General features: G+C 41.1%; 2 protein-coding genes across 6 annotated transcripts; one reads left to right on the top strand and one right to left on the bottom strand.

Annotated features, from left to right (window-relative positions):
* The first annotated feature begins 565 nt into the window (after nucleotides 1-565).
* Nucleotides 566-11,498, top strand: znf362b (zinc finger protein 362b). Of its 2 annotated transcripts, none has more exons than XM_085781607.1 (9): nucleotides 566-716; nucleotides 3,295-3,358; nucleotides 3,655-3,916; nucleotides 4,297-4,401; nucleotides 4,860-5,178; nucleotides 6,007-6,231; nucleotides 7,288-7,366; nucleotides 7,481-7,639; nucleotides 8,188-11,498. In XM_085781607.1, the coding sequence occupies exons 2-9, from the start codon at nucleotides 3,296-3,298 to the stop codon at nucleotides 8,302-8,304; spliced, it is 1,329 nt and encodes a 442-aa protein (XP_085637733.1). In that variant the 5' UTR covers nucleotides 566-716; nucleotide 3,295; the 3' UTR covers nucleotides 8,305-11,498. The 2 variants fall into 2 exon arrangements, with proteins under 2 accessions (XP_085637733.1, XP_085637734.1); XM_085781608.1 differs by having other exon boundaries at nucleotides 570-716; nucleotides 3,682-3,916.
* ccdc30 (coiled-coil domain containing 30) lies at nucleotides 9,716-25,553 on the bottom strand. 4 transcript variants are annotated; one of them, XM_085781602.1, is made up of 28 exons: nucleotides 25,463-25,553; nucleotides 24,416-24,631; nucleotides 23,443-23,625; nucleotides 23,109-23,229; nucleotides 22,811-23,001; nucleotides 22,446-22,523; nucleotides 22,213-22,290; nucleotides 21,545-21,701; nucleotides 21,041-21,112; nucleotides 20,622-20,737; nucleotides 20,400-20,524; nucleotides 20,082-20,274; nucleotides 19,863-19,961; nucleotides 19,455-19,583; nucleotides 19,128-19,265; nucleotides 18,634-18,812; nucleotides 18,211-18,478; nucleotides 17,773-17,895; nucleotides 16,642-16,812; nucleotides 16,312-16,521; nucleotides 15,714-15,871; nucleotides 15,383-15,548; nucleotides 14,603-14,724; nucleotides 14,322-14,463; nucleotides 14,046-14,182; nucleotides 13,493-13,610; nucleotides 13,205-13,269; nucleotides 9,716-13,002 (listed from the first exon to the last, which is right to left on the bottom strand). In XM_085781602.1, the coding sequence occupies exons 2-28, from the start codon at nucleotides 24,434-24,436 to the stop codon at nucleotides 12,795-12,797; spliced, it is 3,768 nt and encodes a 1,255-aa protein (XP_085637728.1). In that variant the 5' UTR covers nucleotides 24,437-24,631; nucleotides 25,463-25,553; the 3' UTR covers nucleotides 9,716-12,794. The 4 variants fall into 4 exon arrangements, with proteins under 4 accessions (XP_085637728.1, XP_085637731.1, XP_085637730.1 ...); XM_085781605.1 differs by lacking the exon at nucleotides 22,213-22,290; XM_085781604.1 differs by lacking the exon at nucleotides 21,041-21,112 and having other exon boundaries at nucleotides 25,463-25,552.

Genomic DNA, 25,553 nt, shown 5'->3' with positions numbered 1-25,553 from the left:
CATAGTTATAAAAATGAAACCATCAGATAGCCTATAATTATCTGCAGATAACAGCACATAGCAGCATCTCTCTAAATAGTTCTCACTATCCAACACACCCTTTAACTCTGTTTTCAGTGTTTTGTTTGTTTTTATTCTGTCTTATGCTTCTTTTTTTAATGTTTTGTCTTTATGTAAAACACATTGAGTTGCCTTGGTATGAAATACGCTATATAAATAAAGATGCCTTGCCTTGCCTTGCCTTATCTTATGCTTTTATTTGCATATCTGGCTACATTTATAGGCTTAGGCTATAGGATTTTTATTATTATTATTATTATTTTACTATAATGAATATTGAAAGCATATGCTACTGTTCGTGGTAATTAAGTGTTATTACACTGCTCTCACGGGATTTCTGAGTATGCCTGCGGATTTGTATGCTAAACCCAACCCTAAAACTGCGCCGAAGAACCGTTTCTAAATTCATCAGAAAACGCTGTGTCCATTAAAATGTGAATAAAGTAGGTCATCGTGTACAAAAAAAAAAATCATCCAAAAGCAACATGGGCAGATCATTTCCCTGTGTGTCTCTGCTGTGTTGAGCCTGCAGCGGCACCCAGAAGTGAACAAAGCGACCCGGAAGCGGTGGTCCGACTGGAGGCAGGCAGAAAGAACATCAACCTTTTATATTATAGCTGTACTCGCAAGACAATATCTGCAATCAGGAACACAAGGTATTTGTGCATGTCTTTTACGTGTCTTCACTGCTCGTGCATTTCTGCGATAAGCGATATAGGCTCCTCAAATGCGTGCATTGTGCACATTGTGCAATTGCTGCCCTTTGATTCGTTCAAAAGTTGCAGAATGTGGAGGAAAAAAAGCAGCAGCCCCTAAAAAGTGAAATTTGGTTAAGATGGCACGGCGGCTCCGGGCAGACGAGGCATTGTGCGCCGGTTGTGTTTTGACCTTAACGCATCGCTACGGTGTTTTTTTTTTTTTTTTTTTTTTTTTAAGTCGATGTGTGTGCTGTTTGGGTCGAGCCTGCATCTTGTCCGTTTCCGTGCTTTTTTTTTTTTTTTTTGCAGGGCATGGTTGTTGTAGGAAGTGTCAGTTTTTTTAAGAGGTGGGGAGGCCGGGCTATTCAAACCTGCAATTCGCCGTAAACAATCATTCATGCCTTTGACATGATAAACACACCTTTGTGTCTGCGTCGGCCGCTTCCTCTCCCCCAGTATACTCCTCACGACAACATGTTCATGCTCCTAAATTTTTTGGGGTCTGCAGAATATGGCGTCCCGCCTTATAAAAATAAGGCTGCCATTTTTGTTTCTCTTTTGTCTGGAAATGTTTTAAGAAAACTGTCTGAGAATGTCTGAGTCGCCCCCGGGAGGCTCGCTCCGTGCAAATCCTCCATCAGTCCGGGTCCAGAGGTGCAGTCTGACAGAGGACATGTCCGAAAAGTCAAAGAATGGAAAGTTTTTTTTTTCTTTGCGTTTATCAGGATATTTAAAGCGACGTGCACTTATTTTCAGTATTTCACTGTTAGACAAAAGAATCAGAATGGCTAAATGTCCAAAGCTGAGCAGCTCTGTACTCTGTGTAAAACTTACATTACCGCGAGACACGTATTTCTGGGTAATGTTTATTTTTTGGAGCTGTGTTAAGTTTAAAGGTGATAGTTTGACTGTGCAGTAATTTACACTGCAGGTCCCCACTGTAGAAAGCACCAATATAATACAGCTTCAAATGAGCTTTGACCTTAATGACAACCAGTTTATGATTTCACTGGCCTATGTACTATTTTTAATTAATTAATCATTTTTATTTTAAGGGTGACTGCAGCCCCTTCAAACACATTAAATATCTTCAATAGGTTCTTTTGTGTTAAAGAAAATAGAACTAAAGATCAAATTGCTGTGTTTTTACACCCACACGTCACTGTCTTCCTCTGTGGATGGAGTTATCTGTGTGTCAGCTGGGCCATAACTGTGAAAAACAAAACAAATCTGTTGACTAAGACTAACACATGGATGAAAGCCCAAAAATGTAACATTACATGGTAGTGGTAGTAGTACCACTAAAGGAAGTGGAAAAGTTCACTCATTTGAGTGAACTTTTGAGCCCAAATCTAGTTTGACAAAAAAAAAAAAAACTATTTATGATTTATTCAAGTTAACAAAAATTTCATTTCATTTATTTATTTATTAAATTGGGACAATGCACATCATTCAACATTGCTAAACATCAATGTAAATGCGCCAGACTTAAAGCAGAAGTAAGCGGAATATTTGTGTTAATATAGCCTAAGTCTTAAATAGTTATATCTTCCGACAGCAATCACTTATACATAGAGTGTTTGGTCCGGAACACGGGTCTGTCAGTCACTCTGCTCTGCTGTAAGCCGAGGAGAAAACTTTAATTTTATTTCCTTGTATCCTACAACCTTTATCCAATGAGGAGAGAGAACGGCATGAAGGGCTGTCTGTGTGTGCACTGTGCAGCCAAGGGATGCGCGTGAATGTGGTGATGTAGGGACGAGGACCAATAGATCCATGACGAGGGCGGGGGCTGCTAACTCCACCGGCTGACAAGAAGTTAGCCAAAACAACCGGATCGCTTACTTCTGCTTTAACACAAATGCTAAATTTCATTCCGTAGTCCTAGGTACCTACACAACAAAAACACAGTAAGAACTCACAACTACATGGGCACGGGCAGACAATATCAAAACAAAGAAGACAAGTGTAACCTTATACATGTACATACTTATCTGTGGTGAAAATTGTCACTAGATTAATCAAACTTTTTATCAGTATAAAAAAAACAATCATGTTTTTGTCATAAAAGGAACAGGAAATAACATAATGCAACCACTATATTTTTTAATAACATTTATGAAGCTGCCTCTTTAAAATTCTCCAGTTGCATCTTGAATGTTTTTCAGACTCACCCTGTAAGGACAGTGGATTGGCTTGAGTTTACCTCTAACAATTGTTTTCAATGGCTTACAATGATGTGATCATGTATGGAAGTGCATAAACAGATGGTGGGGAATAAGATACTGCAGAAACCAATGAAATGAATCTATGGAACTTTCTACTGCACATGAAACCTGTTTGTGATTGTGGTTAAATGTGTCAATTTTTTTCTTCTTATCTTCACAGTTACTGTCTGTCACATTAGCACCCTTTGCCTGCAGATTTTGTTTAGAATATTTAAACACATTGTTGTTTAGAAAAATTGTGTTCCATCCTCCTGAAGTGATATAATGGCTCACTGAATGTAACTAAAGTGAATGTCATTTCTTTTTAGGATGGCAGAGCCTCGATTTAACAACCCGTATTTCTGGCCACCCCCTCCATCCATGCCCGGCCAGGTAAGTTCACTTTTAACATGTAATAATTGGGATGTTTCCAGCTTTCATTGTCATTTGTTTCCATGTGTGAATGTCTTTTCAGCCATTCAGCACCAGTCACTGAAACAACAATTTGTCCCTGTTCCTTCTTTACAAATAAATAATAATGATAAATTGATGATAATAATAATAATAATAATATTCTTGTACTGTGTGCTGGTCACTGTTTATTGTCCTGGGATGTGTTTTTTGGGGCGTGAATGACATTCACACACGGTAGCTGTTTTCTGTTGAGCATGACCCGTTAACCCTTTCAGCTGGATAACCTGGTGCTCATTAACAAGATCAAGGAGCAGCTGATGGCTGAGAAGATCCGACCCCTGCACCTGCCGCCTACCTCTACCCCTTCCCAGCAGCCTCTGCTGGTGCCCAGCTCATCCCCGGATGGTAGCGCGCAGCACGGCATGTCAGTGCAGAAGCCCCAGCCTCAGCAGGTGCCGGGCCATCACCCGCAGCCACAGGGCTCTGGTCAGCCGGACATCGCTCTGCACGCCCGCTCCGCCTCCAGCTCTGGACCAGGTATAGTCTTCATCATTTGTAGGCCTGGGTACAATATATTTTTACTGCATCAACTATCAAAATTTGTCCTGTATCCAAAGTTGGCGTTGTGTGATTGTTCAGATTTTTTTTGGTCTTTTTGTCTATTCTTTCTGTTGCTTGATCAGATATTTAATGTTCAAATCAGGACGCTGCTAATTTTAGACAGTGTTTTATCCAGGAAAAGTAACTGCATAACCATCCTCATCAAGGCGACATTAAACACTATAATGCACGCAGGACACTGGCTGGCATATTCTGATAAATGACTGTCTCTGAGCTGAAGTCAGTGAGAAGCTTGTCTGTTTCAAAACACAATCTACCGCTATTTGACTAAAATGCCTTCACATGATAACTTCCAGATGGCAATATGGACGACAAATCGGCAGTGAAGGCCAAAGGATTGTGGGAAGACTGGCACATGAGACAACTCAGTGACCAAGCAGCCCGGATCAACCATCGCTCAGGTATGACAGTCTGTTATTAATACAATCTGAGTGTAGGATATCATCACACCAGATGGAAAATGATACACACAGCTACAACTGAAGACACAGTTGACAGGCATATAAAACATCAAATATTCTAATAGGCTTTGGTTTTAAGGTAGGTGTTGAGGGTACATACTGACATGAAGGCACATAACCACATCAGTGCCTTTGCACTTTTTAGCCAGCTTACTACTAACCACATATTTCCTAACTGTGCTTCTGTGCTCTAGAAATGTCAATGCATGTTTCCAACTCTTCCAGCCATGGGAGCAAGTGGCTGCAGGGAAATATAAACTGAGAAATCTAAAATCGCTGGTACACATGGTTACATGGTTACACAAAAGCTAGAGGATACACAAACACTGGTGCACACTGAAGCTTCTCAGGTCATGTGTAGTGCTGTTTAAAATAGTTGTGGCTCCCAATTTCCACAGGTCTGGCTCCTTCATCCCGACCCGACAGCCACAGCACCTCGGAGGCCCTGACCCCCACAACTCCCACCTCCAGCAGCCAGAACCGCCTGGGTGGCGCCCCCTCTGTGAATATCATATCTGGGCTGGCCAGTGGTCCCGGCATGGACCACATGAAGGCCGGAGGTCTGGCGGGACTGTTGGGACCTCCACCCAAGGCGCCCCGGGGACGGAAGAAGATCAAAGCTGAAAACCCGTCCGGTCCTCTGCTGGTGGTACCGTACCCCATCCTAGCTGACCAAGGCTGTGTCACTATTGCACCCAAAGAGGGCAAAACTTACAGGTTAGACACTGGAAGCTGCTGTGAGTGATGGATTTGATCACACAAAGACAATTCACAGATTCAATTGTGGTCTGCCACGATCAGTATGTATTCACCTAAGATAAGTCTGTTTTTTTTGTTTTTGTTTTTTTAAGTATATTTTTGGGGCTTTTTATTGCCTTTAATCGATAGCACAGTGGAGAGAGAGACAGGAAATGGGGAGGCAGAGAGGGGAAATGACATGCAGGAAAGGGCTGCCTGATGCGGGATTCAAACCGGGGCCACCTGCAGTGAGGACTGTAGCCTCAACATGGGGCGGCAGCTCTGCCAAGTGAGCTAAACGCCACTGATAAGTCTGGTTTTAAGCAGATGACTGAGATATGCTCTTCACTGAGACCTCAACACAAAGCCATAATTCACCTAGCATGATCTGAGAAAACATTTTAACTTGAGGTTTCAGAGGCAGTGAGTCTAAGTGGTCTGGTTTCCAGCTGCCAAACTTAATCAATGTTCACTTTGTTTTCCATAGTAAAACCCTGTAGTAAAATCAAGCTTCCAAAACTTAAACACAATTTACAGGTACACAGATCTGTGGGATTTTCTCCTAAATAATTGAATACTAAACCACCGACTGCTTATTTTGAATTAACCTCTACTCTGACTGTGGTTGGGACTCAGTGCTTCTGGATGTTGATTATGATTCAAAATTGCTTGCTTTGCTTTATTCACTTTGAAAATGACCGAGGTGTTTGTTCTGTTAAGACCGAATGATGTTGTGCCGTATAGTCTCTTAAACTTGATGGCGGCAGCACAAACTGATTATGTTTATCTTATTTTTTTCTCTCAAAGATGCAAAGTGTGCCCACTCACCTTCTTAACCAAGTCAGAGATGCAGATTCACTCCAAGTCCCACACGGAGGCCAAACCACACAAGTGTCCCCACTGCTCCAAGACATTTGCCAACGCCTCCTACCTGTCTCAGCACCTGCGCATCCACCTGGGGATCAAACCCTATCACTGCTCCTACTGTGAGAACTCGTTCCGTCAGCTGTCACACCTGCAGCAGCACACCAGGTCGGTCCAGCTGTGAACACAGAGATTCAACTCAGAGTGGAAAGTAGAAATAGTCCTCAAAGAGTAACTGTGAAGCCTATTAACTGTTCCGTTAACTCGACAAGGAAAGTTAGCACCCAGTGATCACAGATTATCACTGTCCAAGACATTCTGAAAGTCATTTCACCTGCCTTTCAGGTTGTCCATCCCATCCTTGTGGACGCCTTGATGGAACTTCCTCAAATTTTGGCACAAATGTTTGCATTAAAATCAAAGATGAACTGATCTGATCCAAGGCCAAGGTCATGGTGACCTCACAAAAGCTGGTTCTAGCCTTGTGAGCGCAATGTCCCCACAACACCCCAAGGGGACTTCTGTAAATGTAGTAAAAAGGTCAAACTGGACAGTGTGATTAGAATTTGGTGGCTATAGGTCAAAGTTGAAAAGATAAAGGTCATGCCGTCTGCACAAAACGTGATTTTAGCCTTGTGGACACAAGTGTCTCCAGAACACCTCAGAGAATTACTTGAAACTTCACTTCACTTGGGCTGCAAATATCGAAATGTCAAAATAACGTCTCTAACTCCTCACGCTTGAACCTGGATGGAAAACGTCATGAGGTCAAGCACACATGTGAACGAGAATTCAGAAAAAGACAAGAGAAATTCAGGTTGCACCTTCGCTTCGTTTTTTCATTTTCTTTTTTTAACTAACTTACTTTCGAGGACAGAATTTCACACAAATATTCATATCTGACATGAGTCTGGATCGACAAAGATGTGACCTGAGACGTGGGTGGCGGGGGCGTACACCCAGGAGGAGGTGATTCTAGTTTAAGCAGAATCTGTCTATTTATACGTCTTCACTTTGGGGAATTACATTAATGGTTTTGGTTTTCACAAGAATATGTGGTAAAACAATGGAGTTTGTTTGCCTCTACGACGAAAAAGGCTTTGATCTTGTTTGCAGTACTCAAACTGTGGTTTCATTGCTATCTCTCTCTTTCACCCCAGACATTAAAGTGCTAAAATTGACTAATCTCTGACCTTTATCTGTTATCTGCTTCTTTTCCCGCAGAATCCACACTGGCGACAGGCCGTATAAGTGTGCTCACCCAGGATGTGAAAAGGCTTTTACCCAGCTGTCCAACCTCCAGGTCGGTGCATGGTTACACGGATGTACCGTAAAACACAAAGTAAAAAGTAAAAGGAATCTAAGCAGGTGATCTCATTTTTGCAATTCCTGTTTTTGTTTTCCTTCTCCATGACAGTCTCACCAGAGGCAGCATAATAAAGACAAGCCCTACAAATGTCCTAACTGCTACCGTGCCTACTCAGACTCAGCATCATTGCAGATCCACTTGTCAGCACACGCCATCAAAAATGCTAAGGCCTACTGCTGTAGCATGTGTGGCCGGGCGTACACCTCAGTGAGTAAATCCTGTTATCTGTTTGTTATCTGAGCGTGTCTTGATGACCTTTGATGATACTTTCTCACTTGGGCTGAAAAGGAGCTGTTTCCTGTTTTTGACATTTAGAAATTCAACATGCTCATCCTCCTGTTAAAACATACAGAGAAGCAGTGGAGTTTCTTTGGTACAATTAAGGGCACCTAACTCTTATTTTGGTACACAGGGATCTACCAAGTACTAGTTCAGTCAAAATGATTTTCAATAAATCACATTTGGTAATCTCTCGAAGACTGACAGTATGTTCTGTTGATCAGAGATAACAATCTGTTTTTGTAATGTTTGGTTGAACTGTGTGTAAAGTTTTGTTTGTCCATTATTACATGTCACAACTAAACAGGTATCTTTTTTTTAAAGCATATAAAAAGTATATATATTTTAAAATCTTTTCATCTGATGCGTTTTGGCAAGTTTCCATTTAGCTCAACTTTTAGACATAACAGTGAGGAAAGATGTAATGGTGGCTAATTTCATCTCGGACCATGTGGTGTGTTTTCATGTCTTTACAGGAGACCTACCTTATGAAGCACATGTCCAAACACACGGTGGTGGAGCACCTAGTGAGCCACCAGTCACCCCAGAGGACCGAGTCCCCCAGCATCCCCATACGCATCTCCCTCATCTGAGTTCCACGGCTGCTCAGGAGCAGGTCGGATTCACAGTCTAGGTTTGGCTGCAGCTTACGAGGCCCTGCACCCATGGCCATCTACATAAGGCTTACTTTAGCATTATGACAGCTGACATACAGTGCATCCAGAAAGTATTCAGACCACTTCCCTTTTCTGCTACATTTTCCTCTGAAAGAGTCTTACGCTAAACTCATTTGTACACTTTACTCATCAACCTACACTCAGTCCATCACAATGACAAAGCGAAACAACAATCGTTGATATGAAGTATTCAGTATTCTTTACTCAGTACTTAGTTGAAGCACCTTTAACAGGAGGTACAGTCTGGAGTTGGTTCTAAGGTGTCCCAGTCTGAGGTCCTGAGCACTGGATCAGGTTTTCATCAAGGATCCCTCTATATTTTGCCACTGAGAAACACTACCACAGCCTGACATGATGCCAAACAGTTCAATCCTGGTTTCATCAAAGCAGTGAACAGAGACTCCTTCTTCTAAGCAGGTTCCATTTTCCTTTCAGTCAGGAGATGTTTCCATCTTGCCACCCTACCATAAAGCCCAGATCAGTGGAGTGCTGACCTTCTGGAAATGTCTTCCATCCATCCATGCCAGAGTAACCATTGTTTTGAGCTACATTCCTGGTTGTTGCAGCCTTCTTCCATGAGGATTGATGGAGGCCACTCTGCTCTCAGGAGTCTTCAGTGCAGCAGGACATTTTCGCAGCCTTCTCCAGATCTGTGTCTCGACACAACCCTGTCTCTAAATCCTGCAGGCAGTTTCTTCTTCACTTTGTGGCGTTTCCTTTGATCTGATGTCAGCTGTGAGTCCTTCATATAGACAGGTGTGTGCCTCTCCACATCTTGTCCACTCAGCTTAATTTACCACAGGCTGACTCCTGTCAAGATGTGGAAGCATCTTAAAGATGATCACAAAAAATGGGAGGAACCTGAGCTTGTAATTTCAAGTGTTAGTTCAAAGCGTCTGAATACTTTTGTCAATGTGATATTTCAGTTTTTCCTTTTCAATACAGTTTCAAATATTTCTAAAATTGTGTTTTCACTTTGTCATTGTGGGGGCAAACTGTGTGCAAACTGATGACGTGAAAAAGTGAACTTCAATGACTGCATAAGGCTGCAAAAGAACTAAATGTAAAGAAGTGAGGGGGTCTGAATACTTTCTGAATGCTCCATAAGCATTCAGTGCTAGATTCAGTAAGTGGATGCCTCCAATCATCTTGACGCAGGCTGTCAGTCAAAAATGAGCACAGCGTTATTTTGTGAATGTAACAATACAGCTAGATGTTTTCCGGAGGATCGAGTGGCAAAGAATGTCCTGTGTCAGATTTAATGAGCACTTTCGTAAGCGTCATGTAAACTGCCGGATGCATTGGCCATTGGAAATGTTTTAGTTAGTTGTATTTTTTCCTCTTCCATGAAATGGGTTTCTAAAATGTGCCAGATGATATTTGCCCTTATAAAGAATTGAGAAAGTAGAAAAATGTTTGCTGGGTGTATTCTGGAGACATCCAAAGATAATCTTAAAGCACTTTTAGGCCTTGTGGTTTTGGCTCAAATTGTTTCAATCTTGTTGGATGGAAAATGCCAAAGGGCATTACTTGTGGCAGCTAAGAGTACTGACTGTGTAGAAATACCAGTCTTTTTCTGTTCCTTTATTTGCTTTTACTCACATTTCTGTGCTAGTACACATTTACAGGGTCATCTAAATTTGAAGAAAGGCAATCGGTAGATGACAATTTAAACATTTAATGATTGTATTAAGAAGTTGTATTATTGACTTGGGAAGGCACAAAAAAGAAAAACAAAACAAAACAGAGCAACGTGGAAGGGAAGAAAGATGAATGTTTTTTTTTTTTTTAATTTCCAATATCTTTCACTTCATTTGATGTTCACCATCATGGCACCTTTATGATCATCACGATCAAAGAAACACTGCTTTTAACATGTTTTCCTCACATCCCATTAACTTGTGCCATATATGAACCGTGTTGAGGTTTTAAGAGAAAGCAAATCTTGTAAAGGTGTGTGTCTGCTTTCTCTTTCAATTAAGCTTTGACTTTTATTTTCTTAGTTTTAGAAGAATATGTTGCAGAGGTTGAATACATTGCACATGCGTCTGTGCCAGCTCTACTCTACTCAGCCCTACTTTTAAAAACACTTCAGCTGAAATTCAATTTTACTCAAGTGGTAAATTTTTAAACCCAACCACTGGACCAAAATGTGAAGTTATTGTACTCTGACCCAGTTAAGATTTTTTTAAAGAAATCTTTTAATAAGCTTTACCCATTTGAAATAAACTGCAGTATAAGTCATATTCCATAGGCCAATATTATGAGTTTATGTGGAGGTGATGTTTCTCCTTTGGAATTTTTTTTCTCCCTAGTATTCTTTTTATTGTACACAGTATTGTTTGTTGTATTTTTACTGTAACTTTAACCTCTGGATGGTACTAATAGGGTACCCTGTGTTCTTCAGGGCACTTCAGAAAAGGTGCTACAGCTAGATGTTATGTTTGAGATGGAACTGAGAATAATGTAAATTACATATACAGTATATAGTATGTTTTCAAAAGAATAAAAACTTATTACTCAAGCCACTGGCCTGAAAAAAGACATTTACGCCAACAACAGACCCTGCCTCTTCAACTTACTCTCTCTCTCTTGAGATAATGGGAAAATGTACATGTTGCTGTACTGTAAAACATGTTACTCATTTATAGTACCTATTTTTAAGTTTTCATAAACATGTTCTGTTTGGGTTTTGTAAAGGTTTATGTATGGACTTACTGTAATTATTTTAGTCTACCCATATGTTATTAATATTCATGTTTTATATCAGTTATTTACATGTAAGCCTTAACTGTTTTATCATCCCATTTCCATTACTCTGTATTGTGTTCTGCAGTATTCAATCGTGTAAACATTTTTATTTTGTCCTTCCGCATGGAGTTCCTGAGCTGTAACCTGTATGATAACTGTTTAACCCATGTTCTCTATGAAAAGATATTGCGTAGATTTATTACACTTTTTCCTGTCTTGCATTGTGGTTTCATATACAGTTTCTAGAAAACTAAATATGCACAGCCAAGACTGAGAAGTTAAACTAAGGTTATCAATGTTTAAAAAAGGAAAAAAAGCTTTGTATCTTTACCTTGTTTAATAAACAGACTGTTACAAATCCGTCACTAATAACTGGGTTTATTATTTTTATTTTTTACCAACAAATGTTTTGCAGGGTGGCATGGAGGACAAAAACAGTTTCTTTTTTATTCACATTTATTTATTAAAATAGTTTTGTTTAAAAAATGTATTTACATGACTGTAACAAAAGTCAAAAGGTTCTTGTTGATTACATTTCAGTTTAAATGTCTGTCACAAACAGGCTTTTGTTATTGGACGTATTCACGCAGCAGCAAGATAAAGTTCAACACTTCATCATTTCAGGCACATTGAAAGAAACAAAATAGACTATGGTCTCCACAGTGTATACCTCTATTACTGACACAAAGTAATACCAGTGGTAAGAAATAATCAATGTCACATATTTAATGCCATGTATAAAACACACTCTTTTTTTTTTCTTTTTTCCCCCTTAAATCTACAAGCAAAGCTGCACATTGTAAGTACTGGAGTGACCACAGCCAACAAGTTATAGCAATGACAAGTCTCTGTTTACCACACAGTCTCATTAGACATAAAGTGGGTCCACAACAGTATTTTTAAAAAAAAATTACACGTGTGTGTGTGTGTGTGTGAGAGAGAGAGAGAGAGAGAGTGACTTCTAAAATTCTGATGTGTGTCAAGATATTTTGACATAGTAAAACTATAAGCATTGGGCACTGCAGTATTTTTTTTTTTTATAGAAAACACAACCAAGATTAAATTTTACAGAAACATACACACTGATATCTCATTGCTACATTTTCTCACATGTAAACGCAAGTTATACCTCTTATAAAGTGCTTAATTTAAACTAGTCCCTCCATGAAATGCTTTCTCATATTGCACTGCACTAGTGCAAAGTACCTTACTGCTGTACATACACAGTACACAAAAACAGTAATCTTTCCCATAAACCAACACAAGGCTTTTAAGCATTCTGATTTGTTTTGGTGTGTTGATTTAAACACCAACAAAGACTATGTCCGCTAGCTTACAAATCAAATCTCCAATGACATCCTCTTCCCATGAATATATATCATGAAAATTATTGACATTTGTTTTAAAACCCCTAATAATTTCCCTGGAAGTTTTCCCAGTCTGAACCTGCATCAAAATGCAGGCCAAACAAATATCTGCTTTACACAAAAGAGATATCACCCTGAGCAGAACTGCAACGGAAGACCCCTTTCATTATTACTGTATTTTAACAAGAAGTACTTCATTTTTATCTCCAGCACAGACAATGAATAAAAGTGCTGGTAGCTTGCTGCTGTAAACACAAAGGCAGCAGCCACATCCGAGTGCACCACCTCTCATACCTTGTCACTGTTAATGGAGCTCTCCTCTGTGCCTCTGGCCTCTGGAGGAACCAATGGGGAGGTGAGATTCAGGTAACCCTGCTCTGATAGCTGCTGTGTGGAGACAGATGCTCGGGTGCCGTCCACCAGCATACGATCGCCCACCTTCACACGGCAGATTTTATCCAGAATGTCCAATGGGTCACAGGAACCTGACGTCAGACTGGTGACACAAAATGAAAAAAAAAATTTAAATGGAAGCCTACAACCTCTATGTAGATGAATCACTGAGTAATACCAAGGTTCATAGCACTGCTTTATACATTTTTCCTACCAACAGCAGGAAATATGACACACCACCAATAAGAAATACCAGTCAATAAATCATTTAAAGTAAAACATGAGTTCTGTTAGAAATGCCTTACCTTAGTGTGGATGTATGTAGGACGCCCTCACAGAGACTCTCAGAGGGGTGCACTTTCTTGGTATTCTGTAGAGTGTTAATCACATATTTGGTATCGACTTTGATCACAACAATGGAACAGAAGTTGTCATCCAACTTTGAGATCAAGCTGCTTCACATTAGCTGATGACCAGCTTGTACCATTTTCAGCCAAACGGCATACACTTGAAACTAAAATTCTTCAATACTACTTCTGTATGAGCCACTATTAAAGAGTCATGTTCCTTTAACTCACAAAAGATACCATTACCTCCAGACTGTAGAATGACTGGACGTTCCTCAGGGCACGCTCTAAGGAACTAACTTGATTGGAGAGCTTCAGGGTTCGGTCCTGTAGCTGTCTGTTTTCCACCTCCAAGACGTTGACCCTTCAACAAATGAATGTTCACACTCATAACAATTTAGCCAGTGTCTCCTTTACGACCTCACTGACACATGCACATTGATGATAGTAAAAATCATTACTTTCATGTGGTTCAACTTATAACATTATCATAACACAAAGACAGCAACTCTGATCAAACCCTATGAATTAGTACTTTTATAGTCTTCAACAGTTCCACATGTTTTTTTGACTTTGATTAATTATCTTAACTCATTCAGAGAGGTCCTCTGGTTTATATATATATTCATATCCAAAATGTAATACTTCATTTCCACTTGAAAAAGACACTCTACCAAAAGAGATACTTGGATTGCATCCTAATATTCAACAACTATCAAGCCTTATACAGCACTTTTCACACTGCTGTGCTGCAGGTAATTTGTAATGCGTAATGTGTGAGACTGATTCGTGAAGATACCTGTGTTGAACAGTTGAGGCGGTCTTCATGCCATTGCTACCCATTTCTTCTGCCTCACTTATCTTCCTCAGCAGTTCCCTCTTCTCCTCCAAAAGCTTCTCATTTTCCTCTATCACTGTTTGGATTCTTTCCTTGTCCTGAAAGCCATCAAGTAGGAGACAAGAGGAAGAAAGATAAAAAAAATTTTTTTTAAAGAACAGAGGCAGACTTAAATAGCATGAACATTTATTATTTCTTTGCAAGCAATGAGTCAACTTATGTGATGACGGGTGTAACCTTGTGTGAGAGACTGGAGGCCAGAAACAGGTCGTTCTCCAGTTTCTGGATGGTACGGTCCTTCTGTGCTGTTGTCTTGAGAAAAACTTGCTTGGCCTGACGCAGTTTAGTCTTGTACTGACTCTGCCTTTCGTTGTACTTCCTGAATTGGCAGAGAAAAGGAAATTAATCATGGCAATTGCATCAGCTTCTACTTGTGCCTCCATCATGCTATGACTGCATCGAGCATATCAGAAAATGTAGTGCACGTCAAGCCAATGTTGGTGTTGTTTCTGCCTCACCTGACGTGTGTGTCATGTTGGAGAAGAACCTGCTGCAGCTCCCCCTGCAGTCTGTCACACTCCTGTTGACTGGCTGCCAGCTCCTCCTGCAGTCTGTGGCTGGATTTCTGACCGTCTCTCACCTGGGGGATAGATCACAAAAAGGATCAAGACTTTAATGTGATGAAAATGCCACACTGCACGCTGACCTTGTAAATATGTTAACTCTAAGTGAAGCAGAGCTGAATACCTGCAGTTTTTTAATAACATATATATGTTTAACTGTAGTACAACAAATTCTGTCACTCTGCTTATGGGGCTTAACTGGGTTGCAGATACTGATCAAATTCCCCCAACATGAGAAATTGTTCTGAAAAAAATTAAATAAGTCTAAATTTCAGGCTTGTTTGTAGCAGAAGCTCCTCTTCCTGGTCCGTCCAAATCTCGCACGATTTGCGCCGGCGTCAGTTCGATTACTGACGCTGGCGTATTTGGATGGTTTTTGGTGTGTCTTTTTGGACGAAGAAAAGTGGTGTCCGTTCACAACCGTCATAGGACATGCAGTGCTGCACGGAGCCCCGCTGTAACTCAGAGAAGGCACGGAGGACTCTGAAACTTCTCCCAGCCCTTAGTCGACATGAGGGTGAGTAGATAATGAGTGAAATTTGAATTTTGGGTGAACTATCCCTTTAAGCTAAATCTTAAAAATGGTGCAGAATGTGAATTGACCTATTAGGAGCTACCTCAGGTGTCCCAGGTGTGCAAAGCCCTGCAGTTCAGCTCATGAACTGTCCACTTTACCTCCTCTCTGGCCTTGTTAAACTCAGCCTCCAGGATGGACAGACGGGTGTCCAGCTGTTGGGCACGGTGGCTAATCTCCGTGTTGGTCCTGGTCAGGGAAGCCTCCTTCAGCCTCAGGGAGCGCACCTGCTGCAGCAGCTCCTCTTCTCGCTGTTCCAACAGCTTCCTGAGGTGGAAATGGAGGGGGGTGGGGGGTTGGATAGGAGGGTCATTAGAAAGACTGGATCAAAACCATTCCCCTTTAAATTTACAGTGTTGTTTATGGCACAATTATTACAACAGGGAGCAAGCAAAAGTGGGCAGTGTCATGCAGCACCACATTTCTTGTGACCTGGTGATGTGCTCCTCCTGCTGCTGCGCTCTCAGGGCTGACAAGGTGTCAGACAGATCCCTGCTGTCCCGCTCCAGGCGGCTGCTCTCACCGGCCCGAGCCTCCTCCACGCGCAGCTGATGCTGGGCATTCTTGAGCTGTTGCTGCAGCTCCAACACCTGCCATCAGATCAATGCCACAGGATTCAGTCAACAAAACAAACAGACAACATGAGGCCCAAATGTCATAACACCGGCAGAAAAAGTCAGTAATATCAGTCTACATGAAAACCTGGAAGTTCAATACTAAGAGGCAACAGCTTCTTCCGTGTAGTGAATATTCAGATAAGGATAAAAGTTATTACAGCTCAAATGCAGGTTAAGTAATGTAATGTGTGTAGAGAAACTCAGAAACATTGAGAAGGACCATATAAAGCAAAAATAAACTTATAAACCTATATCATCAGTTTTCTCTGACTTTCACTATATGAAATAGCTTCACCACCAGACTACCACCAGATTATGTCATTGAAAAGGAAATAAACTAACCTATTCAACAAAAAAACATTAAAGAAAGAAGAGCAGGACACCAGGCAATTATTCCCTGCTCGAGCACTGACCTTCTTATCAGCAGCAATGAGCCGCGCTCTCTCAGCCTGTAGATCCTCCTGCAGACTTGAGGTGGCACTGCGATTTGTGGAGTTACGTGCCAGTTCCAGCTCGAGGTCCCTGATTTTCTGCTGCTGACTTTCAATCTCAGCCGCCTGAGTGTGGACACTTTGTTCCACTTGGACCATCTTGGTCTGGACCTGCTTCAGCTCCGCACAAAGCTAAAAGAAACATAAAACGAGAGCATGAACTGAAAAACAGATGATAATATTGGTGATGATTTTGTGCTAAATATCAGATACGATAAGGAAATTCCAAGTGTCCTGTAATTAAATACAAACCTTGAGTTTTTCCTGATCCAGCAGAGTGTTGTGTCTCTTCAGGTCCATGTTCTTCTCTTTCTCGTAGCGGAGCTCTCTTTCTGCTGAGGTGAACAGGCTCTGGGCCCTCTGCAAGTCCTGCTTCATCTGTTTAGCCTCCTCTGCCTTTTGACTCAGCACCGAGTCCTGGAACTGAAGAGGAAGGACAGACAAGGTTGAGACTGAAAGAGACACTTTCACTTATCTTTAACTATGATTATTTTGGCAATTATAAATTATCAAGCCAATCCCATGAGCTCTCCATCGTTTTTGGTAAATTGTGTGAAAATTATCAAGATCAAGAATCGGTAGGTCTAAAGCTTTTGTGATCATCAGAATTCTGTATGAACAGAAAAGAGGAAGAAAAACAGAAAAACTACAAATTCTTCAAGATTACCAAATGTCAACTGTACATGGATGGAAAATACCTTTACTTGTGAACTGTATTTTTTACTTTTTCAGACTCATTAGGTTTTGTAAATGTGAAACAATCAAAAACAATGTATTGTCACAAAAATGTACTTTTGAATACATTAATATTTTTAAAATTAAGTACTCTTGAGCCCTAACTCGAGTAAAAACTGAACAACTTTCATTTGTAATAAATTTATATTTGACAAGGACAATCTATATTGTGACTCAAGTTTAGTTTAATAAGTTTATTTATATCAGGGACAATGTACAAAATAACATTAGTCTCGAGATGAGAAGAGATGCCTTGTACCGGATTTAGCTTACTAACTACTTTCCATCCGTAGCCCCTGGGCAGGTAAGTAAAAACAATAGAAAGGTAAGAATTATCAATTTACATAGCGTTCTAAACATTCATACACATGTGCATATACACCCTCTCACACATCACAAACACTCAGGACATAGGCCTATTTCATATCAGTTAACAAAACATACAGTAATAAGTAATGAAGTTATGTTAATAAATCAGGTTTACCTTGTATACTTAGTATAGAAACATAATATTGCTATTGTTGTATGAAAGCTTTATTAATAGTAACAAAAAGACACCACTGGGGTCCATATAAGATATTTTAACCTGAACATCTGAAACAGCATGGAGGTTTGGGCTTGATACGGGTGTCTTATGATCAGAAATACCTTAATGCGTGCCTGGGCTTCATTGACCTGAGCCTGCAGGGCCATCTGATGCTGAGAGGCCAGCTGCTGCTCCTCCTCCAGCTTGGTTTGCAGATGATTCAGCTCCTGTTTCAGACATGAAAGCTACAAACAGAACACACACATATTTAGGTGATTCTATTTCTGCTAATTTTTTTCCGAAAGGAGGTCAAAGGTTCGGATGTGTGTACCGAAGAAAAGTAAAGTCTGAGCTTGTGGGGGCCCAGGGCCTTACTCCAGGACATCAAAGCTGGGCCGCTGCACTTTGAACCTGAGCTGTCATGTTGAAGGCCAGTATCTCTACTCTACCCTGTTGCCTCCATTCCTGAACATTAATTTAATTTACTCACATGGGATTATTTCGCATATGACTTTTCTTGAAATTCAAATTACCCTGCTAAAGACATGAAATATAGTTACCTGATCTGAACTTTCATCCTTGGTGCTCTCTGCAGGACTGAGGCCAGATTCTATGCGAGCTGTCGGCAGTTCAAGCCTCTGTCTGCTATTGAGTGCTTCCTTTGTAGAGGAGAGCTGCTCTTGATGCCACTTGAGCTGCTTGTTGAGATGCTGTATCTCAAGCTTCAGTCTCTCTCGTCCCCCCTCAGCTGCCAGCTTCTCCTGGACACTGGTGCTCAGCTTGGCTTGGAGCTCAGCAGTCTGCAGCCGCTCTGATACCATTTCATCCCTGGGAAATATGTATTTATGCAACAAAAGTCAGAGCCAGTGTTCAATCCTATTTTGTGACTAGCCATGAGACAAGACTGAAGTACCAGAGGTAGCTCTATCGCTACTGCATGAGTCAACAGCTTTTTGTGCGGACAACTCTGGACTAACAGAAACCTTAGTGTGTTGTGTGTTGTCTGGAGGCTGCTAAGTTCAGCAGTCAGCCGGTCAGCCTGCTCCTGCAGCTGGTCAACCTGAAGCCTGCTTTCCTTCTGGTCCTCCTGGGTCCGATTACTGTCCTTACAGCGCTCTAGTTCACTCTGAAGTCGGCTGTGGGCACGCTCCATCTGGGCAAGCTGACAGGCACCACAATGGAGACATTTTTTGAGTTAATTTAGTTTTGGTCTAAAGGATGCACTCATGTTGTCAAGATTATTTCAATTTGCTGAATACTTGTAAACTTTTCTATTTTATTCTTCTAACTATATTTTTGATTCTGAGTTTTCTGGATCCTTTTGTAAAACACTAACATTTTGTCAGCAATTGCAATAGCCATATGTTTGGCTATAAACAAAAGGCATTTCCATACAAAATTTTCACTTCACCTTGATTTTTTGAATTTAATATTTCTTGCGTCAGTAATAGAAAGTAGACATGTAAAACTAACAAACCTTTTCCTCCAGAACAGCTTTTTCCCCTTTGACTTGGGTGAGGCTTTTGATGAGTGTTTTCCCTTGTTGGCAGTCTGTCTGAAGGCTGTTGACCTCCAGTTTCAGCTTCTTCAGCTCTCGCTCAGCTATCTGCAAAGCCTTTGGTGTTGAGAATGAGAGAATTATATGCAGTCAGTGTGCAGATTATAACCATAACCACTGTAACTTTCATTTAATATTTCTTTGAACCAGTAATTACTCCTTACATCGGGACTACAGTTCTAAAACTGCTAAATGAATTTTACACACTTTCTGTTGAATGAAGCACTGGATATGTGCAGTTTTTACCTCTTTGTCTTTTTTTAAGGCAGCCTGGGCAGCACTGAGGTCAACCTCCAGCTGTTTCCTCCAGTCTTTTTCTTCAGTCAGTCGTGCCTCTAGCAGAGATAGTCTCTCCTGGCTGCTGTCCCTCAGGTGCTTCACACAATGTGGGAAAAAAAAATTGGAGGCACCGTAAGTACTGTGAAATTAGGAATCAAAACTTTTCCACCATCATTTAATCTCTACAGACTGGCGGCCAATGTCTAATGATACATTACATTTGAAATACTGTGACAGTTTCCTTTCATTTTTCTACAGCACAGATGCATGACTGTCCCTGTCTCAGTCACAATCATTGTCCGTTTCCTGCTTACAACAAGGATCCTATCAAAATTCCCTTTATTTTGCATTTTAGCAGTTGAACCCATTTCTTACCAGCTGTAAGTAGGACTCATTGGATATAACCTCTTCTCCATTCTTCATCATTTTTTCATGGACACCCTGCTTCTTCAACTCTGCTTCCAGGCTTTTGATCTGCATGACCAGTTCAGATTATTACGTCGCCATTAGAGATGACTGTTTCCAACATCAATCTCCATGAAGGTTAAGAAATTGAATATAGATTTTGAGCAAGAATTTAGTGCTTCTCATTACCCTCCTGTGCAGTCCCTCCAGTTCTCCCTCATGGCGGTGACTCTCCTCCTTGCTGGCATTCTGAGCCTCTCCCAGCAGGGCCTCCAGCTCCTCATTCCTCTCCTCCAGCTCTTCCTGTTCCTTGCGTACCCTTTGGAGTTGCCGTTGCAACTCCCTCACCTGCACAAGCCCGTCCTCCATCGCCTCCTGACACCTAACAGAGAATGATGATCATTTCATTAAGAAAGTGCAGGTGGATAATTCTTGATAATGTCAACATACAGTAAACATACCACACTGTTATTCAATTTGTTGTTGATGGGGAATTAATGGCTTTACCGTTTGTGAATGTGATCCTTTTCTTGAGCTGCCAAGGCCGAAAGATTGTTTTGTGGTTCACTGCTAATACTCTTGTCCTTTCGAACCTCTTCAGTGACTAAATCTTGGTCTGCTTGGTCCGTCAACTGAACAAACACAAGAACAAACAATGTAAAGCTGCTGTAACCCCTTTTGTCGGTTTTCAAAATTGTATTCTAATAAATACATGACGTAAATATCAACCTGTTCCTGGAGGTTTTTCTTCTCAGATTCTATCGTGCGCACTCTCTCCCGCAGAGCTCTGTTCTCAGCATCTAGTCGGTCATTTTGCTCTTTGGCTCGTTGCAGCTTCATCACATCTGTGGAGAGATCCATGACGATGAATAAAGCCAAGAAAATGCATTTTTGTTTCTCTTGTTTTGCTGTAATGGGGTATTGATGTTTTGTCAACTAGTTTTACTGATTTTGTGTCGTTGTCTGACAAGATTCAGCCAAAACATTACCCATAGAGAGAAAAGAGCAAAACAATAACATAACTGCCTACTTTTAAAGTTCAAGGGCCAATTGGAGAACAAAAAGTTATAGTAATAAAAAGGTACATCAACTTCCTCCTCAGGTAGTTACTCTTGCAGTAATTTATGTCACACCCAAGTCTGTCTCACCACAATGTTTCAGTCTGTCCACTTCAATCCTCAGGCTTTCTACTTCTTGGACCATTTCCTGAATCCCAGATCCTGAGATTATAAACATACTTTTAATTGTATAAAGCAGAAAATATGCTTTCTGCAAATCTGTGCCAATTATAAAACCTCTGCTCCAATGCTGATAATGGTGTCCTGTATTGGCTAATATAAAAAGTTCCAGAAACAAATTACGCTGGTTATAATGTGGAGTTGCTTTATTAACCATATGTGCAGCTGAAAAACAAGTGGAAATTTAAGTATTTTAAAAGTCAGAGTAACAAGCTGGGTAGACCAGGGACTGGGGTGGCAAGTGTAAATCAGGGCACTCATAGGTACTCAATGCCTTGCAGGTATTTCTTATAAGCAACCGCACAAAAACAATATACTAAAATAATGAACTGTAAGACTATGTAGTCTTTAAATGTATCATAGCAAAGTCTAGCATGTAAACTCACAACACTTTACTGTAAGTGTGCAACATACCACTTGAGTCTAGGTTGTTATTCTTGGCAACATCAAGCTCATTGGTGAGTCTGCGGATGTCTTGATGAGCCATCGCCAGACGCCTCGAGGCCTCTTCCAGGTCCCGCTCCAGCCGCTGGCGTTCATTTCGCTCCTGGGAAATCTCCTCACTGTGGGCCTGGTGTAAAATAATGAGTGGTGAATGGTTTGAGTGGGGGAATAAAGCAGGACAGAATACTGGACTTGCACTTGGCCAAACATGCTGTTGTAGGAGACATGCATTCTGAGGCTGCAATTCATCATCACCGACGGCCTGGAAACAGGTAAAGGCAGTGAGTTATAGTAGGAAAGTTTACAGTATAATCCCAGCATTCACCTGCATTGAGAGACCAGTGGCACAGAAAGCATACATGCTGTTACCAGTGTCATGCCATGACTGTTCCTCCAATCCACCCTTTTCAAACGCTCCTCAGTTGTTAGAAAATCATACCGACAGATGTGTTAATGAGACAAGCAACGGTGTCTTGCATAACAGTGGTCATGCAGATATAAAGGCACATCATCACTGTGGAATGTCTTTCAAAAAGTAGAAGCACTAAACAACCCAGTGCTTCCCTTATATGACTCTATCGTGTTAGTATATTGGTGTTAGTTGTTAAGTTAGTGTAAAATGTGAGGTGGAAACCTACAGGGGTAATATTGTGTTTGCTCTGACCAGACCTGCGCAACCCAAACAGCTTCTTCCATGGACTTTGGGGTGCACACTGCTGAGAGGAAAGACCACCGTATGCAGGATCACAACAGACACTATAGGAATCAAGTTGTATCCCCGTCCTTCAAGTGAAAAAAAAATGTAATTCTTTTTCTTCACAGGCTTCAATCTGAAAAGCCTGACCTCAAACACAGGTCTGGGTCACCCTACCTTTGTCACGTTATCTATCCTTTTCTGTAGATCCTCCCGATGCTGCCTTAGCTCCTCCCCCATCATGTGAATTTGCTCCTGTCCACGTGTCACAGAAAGACGGAAAATGTCTTAACCATGGCTTCTGCATTTGCCTTGGATAGTTAAGCATTGCAATCGCTATGACTACAAAGCCTTTGGATAGGTTAATTTGAGAATTCAATGGCTAAAGACTTTACATTCGTTTTTTAAAATGGCTGAGGCTGTGTTCTTTCACTGAAACTGTACATTTACACTGCAAATGGTAAAAATGAACACTTACAACTGTACATAATATTCACTGTTAAAACATTTGAAAGTGGTTCTATGTGGTCCCTGGCATTTACCTGGTGGTGTCCCTCCATCAAGTTGCCAGTGAGGCTCTGACTTTCCAGTCTCCTCTCTGCAGCCTCCAGCCTCTCCAGCAGTGTGGCCCTCTCCACCAATAAGTAAGCTACTTGCTCACTGGGGGTGCTCAAGCCCATCTCCCCCAGATCCTCCTGAGCCAGCATCTCTGCCAGCTCTTTGCTCTGACTCTCTGTAATAAATTAGAGTTTACACTTTGCATGGCAGACAATGGAGTAACAAGAGCTCAGGCTACAATCAAAGGTAAAGAATGCTAACACTAAACTAAAGTGAATTCACCTTGTTGTTGTCTGATCTGGTGAAGCTCATGTCGCAAGTGTTCATTATCCCTCTCATAGTCTGCAGTCAGACACTCCCGCTCTTCCAACAGTCCACGAATGTGTGCAACATAGCTCTCCACCTGACAGACAAAAAAATAAAACCTCAAAAAAACAATTTAGCTGTAACCAGCACCCGTTACATTGTGTGAGTATTCATTTAATATGCCTCACCTTCAAAACCTATAGTTATATTCAATATAAAGAAGGTGCACACTAGATAAAAAAATAAAAATAAAATATATAAAAAATAACAGTTGGTTAATTGAAACATCAAAAAATCCCAAGTGTGTCACCTCCTTCATCTCACTGGCCTGTTGGGTACGTAAAGTCTGCAGCTCCTTGGATGCAGAGTGAAGCTGCGCCTCATTTCGGAGCAGCTGTTGCCACAGATGACGCTGCCGCTCCTCTGCAGTGGCGGATGGAGGCAAGCCTTCCTCCTGAAGCCGCATGGAAATCTGGTCCAGCTCTGTCCACACCTAAGGACCCAAAAGTGGAGCTAGATTTGTTTTGGGATCTGATGTCATATCAGTTAAGTGTTTAACTACTATGTTAAGCAGCTGGTTGTGAAGTGAAATGCCTGCATCAACTTAAGCTTATGAGTGAGTAGCCTTGGGAATGCTGCTTGTTATTAAGATTTGTCTGTTATAGCCCGATGTGTATTTAGCTTAAGTGTCATTTACCTAAAGACAGATAAAAAATTTCACATAGATAGGGTCAAATAGCCTCAAATTTCTTAAACATTTACGCTACACAGTATTACATGCTGATTTTTAAAACACAGTTGTCATACCTTAACTGTGTTTTACTTACTTCTGCCAAACAATGATCCGACAAACTATTCAGCAGTGCTCAACAGCAAGGCTGTCTGTTAATCCTGCTGAAAACTGATCCATTTGCATGACACATAGGAGAGACACGCAGCATCAGAGTGGCATGCTAGCACTAAACACCTGTTGCTGAATTCAATACTTTACATTGTAGGGTTTGTAACCTGAGCACCCCAGAGCAACACATTGTCCCAAGTCTGGAATCGGGTCTCATGTGCCTGTACTTAAACATCAAACCAACTTGGCTATGTTCTTGCCATCGTGGCATAAATGACAAAAACAAATTAGAAAACAAAAAGCCTCTGAGAATAACAACACATGTCAGAAATGAAATGGTTTCCACCACACATTTAAAGTACTGAACACTGAAGCACCTCAGTGACACAGAGACTGGCACTGTGCTATCTGTAATAGCAGCATTTACAGCAATGAAAGTTACCTCATCATGATCCATGGTCATACATTAAGTTTGTTGAGGCTGCATCTGTGAGTGATGAATGATTTCCTCACGGATGAAAGTACCGATCGCAAAATATTATAACCTACATATTATCACACAAATTGGCAATGAACAGCATATCTTCAAACTTCATTCAAAACTATTGTTGTTGAAAATCATCCATGACCATCCAACGACTCTTGTCCTTGGGTTGCCCTGTAAAAAAAAAAAAAAAAGAAAAAGAGAGAGAGACTTAAGAACAATGCTGTTAAGTCATGTTAAGACTTGCAGTCATAAGCACAGAGATTAGACTAGCTACCTCGGATTATACATGCACCAGCACACAGTTGAGCAGATGAATTGCATTGCATCACCCAGGGCTATGCAAATCTGAACAATGATTACGTATGGGTGATCTGCTGCTATGTTATCGTTTTGAGTTTTACATGGACAGCACAAGGGTGAAAGGTCTATCTCTTAAGCAGGCGACTTCTTGTTCTGCACTTGAACACGTTGCATTAAGCAACTATAGTTTTACACTTTTACTGCAAAGTGGATAGTGTCGCCTCTTTTCTTGCCAATCATTTCCTCGGACAATTAAAAACAGTCTTTATTTTCAAGCTAACCACTCTCCCCAAAATGTCTGACGAGGAGGGGCAAAGGAGGGTTTTTGTAGGACAACAGCCACATGCATTCCTTTTTAGCCATGCAAGCTCAGAAAGATGCTCTCGGTTAATAACCACAGCCTAGCTAGCCCCGTTGTGTTCATAAGATAGAACATAAACAAAACGAACAACGATGACAACCTGCAGCGTTAGCAAAGTCGGCAAAGTTAGCTCCAAAGTTGTCGTGGTAATACTTAACATCCAGCTAGTGCTAGCTCGCTAACGGTGGCCATCGCTTTCTCCAGTGGCCGTCTGGCAGCACTGGTGCAACTGGTGAGCACCGCGAGGTTTTTGCTGTGATAAATGGAGGCACCGTTTTGGACGCTAACTTTTTAAGGGTATGGGGCTGGGTGTGGAGTGTGTAAACAAAAGTTTGACCTACCTTTCACAGGAACAACAACGTCAAGAAAGCCCAGTGCTGAGGTACAGGCGTGGCGAAGTGAATTGGCTTCTTCTAGCACCTAGGCAACGGA

The sequence above is a fragment of the Trachurus japonicus genome, chromosome 7 (assembly GCF_045865225.1).
Source record: "Trachurus japonicus isolate A0001 chromosome 7, Traja_1.0".
In the NCBI taxonomy this organism is placed as follows: Eukaryota; Metazoa; Chordata; class Actinopteri; order Carangiformes; family Carangidae; genus Trachurus; species Trachurus japonicus.
This window is presented reverse-complemented; position numbering and strand designations above follow the sequence as displayed.

Bases quoted from the DNA above. Each gene is read 5' to 3' on its own strand.
- znf362b (XM_085781607.1), top strand. From the start codon at position 3,296: ATGGCAGAGCCTCGATTTAACAACCCGTATTTCTGGCCACCCCCTCCA. The intron at 3,359-3,654 runs GTAAGTTCACTT...TAACCCTTTCAG, and splicing joins CTCCATCCATGCCCGGCCAG to CTGGATAACCTGGTGCTCAT. The intron at 5,179-6,006 runs GTTAGACACTGG...TTTCTCTCAAAG, and splicing joins AAAGAGGGCAAAACTTACAG to ATGCAAAGTGTGCCCACTCA.
- ccdc30 (XM_085781602.1), bottom strand. From the start codon at position 24,436: ATGACCATGGATCATGATGAG. The intron at 22,524-22,810 runs GTAAATGCCAGG...ACACGTGGACAG, and splicing joins TGATGGAGGGACACCACCAG to GAGCAAATTCACATGATGGG. The intron at 18,813-19,127 runs GTTTGTTAGTTT...GGTGCCTGTCAG, and splicing joins AAGCTGTTCTGGAGGAAAAG to CTTGCCCAGATGGAGCGTGC.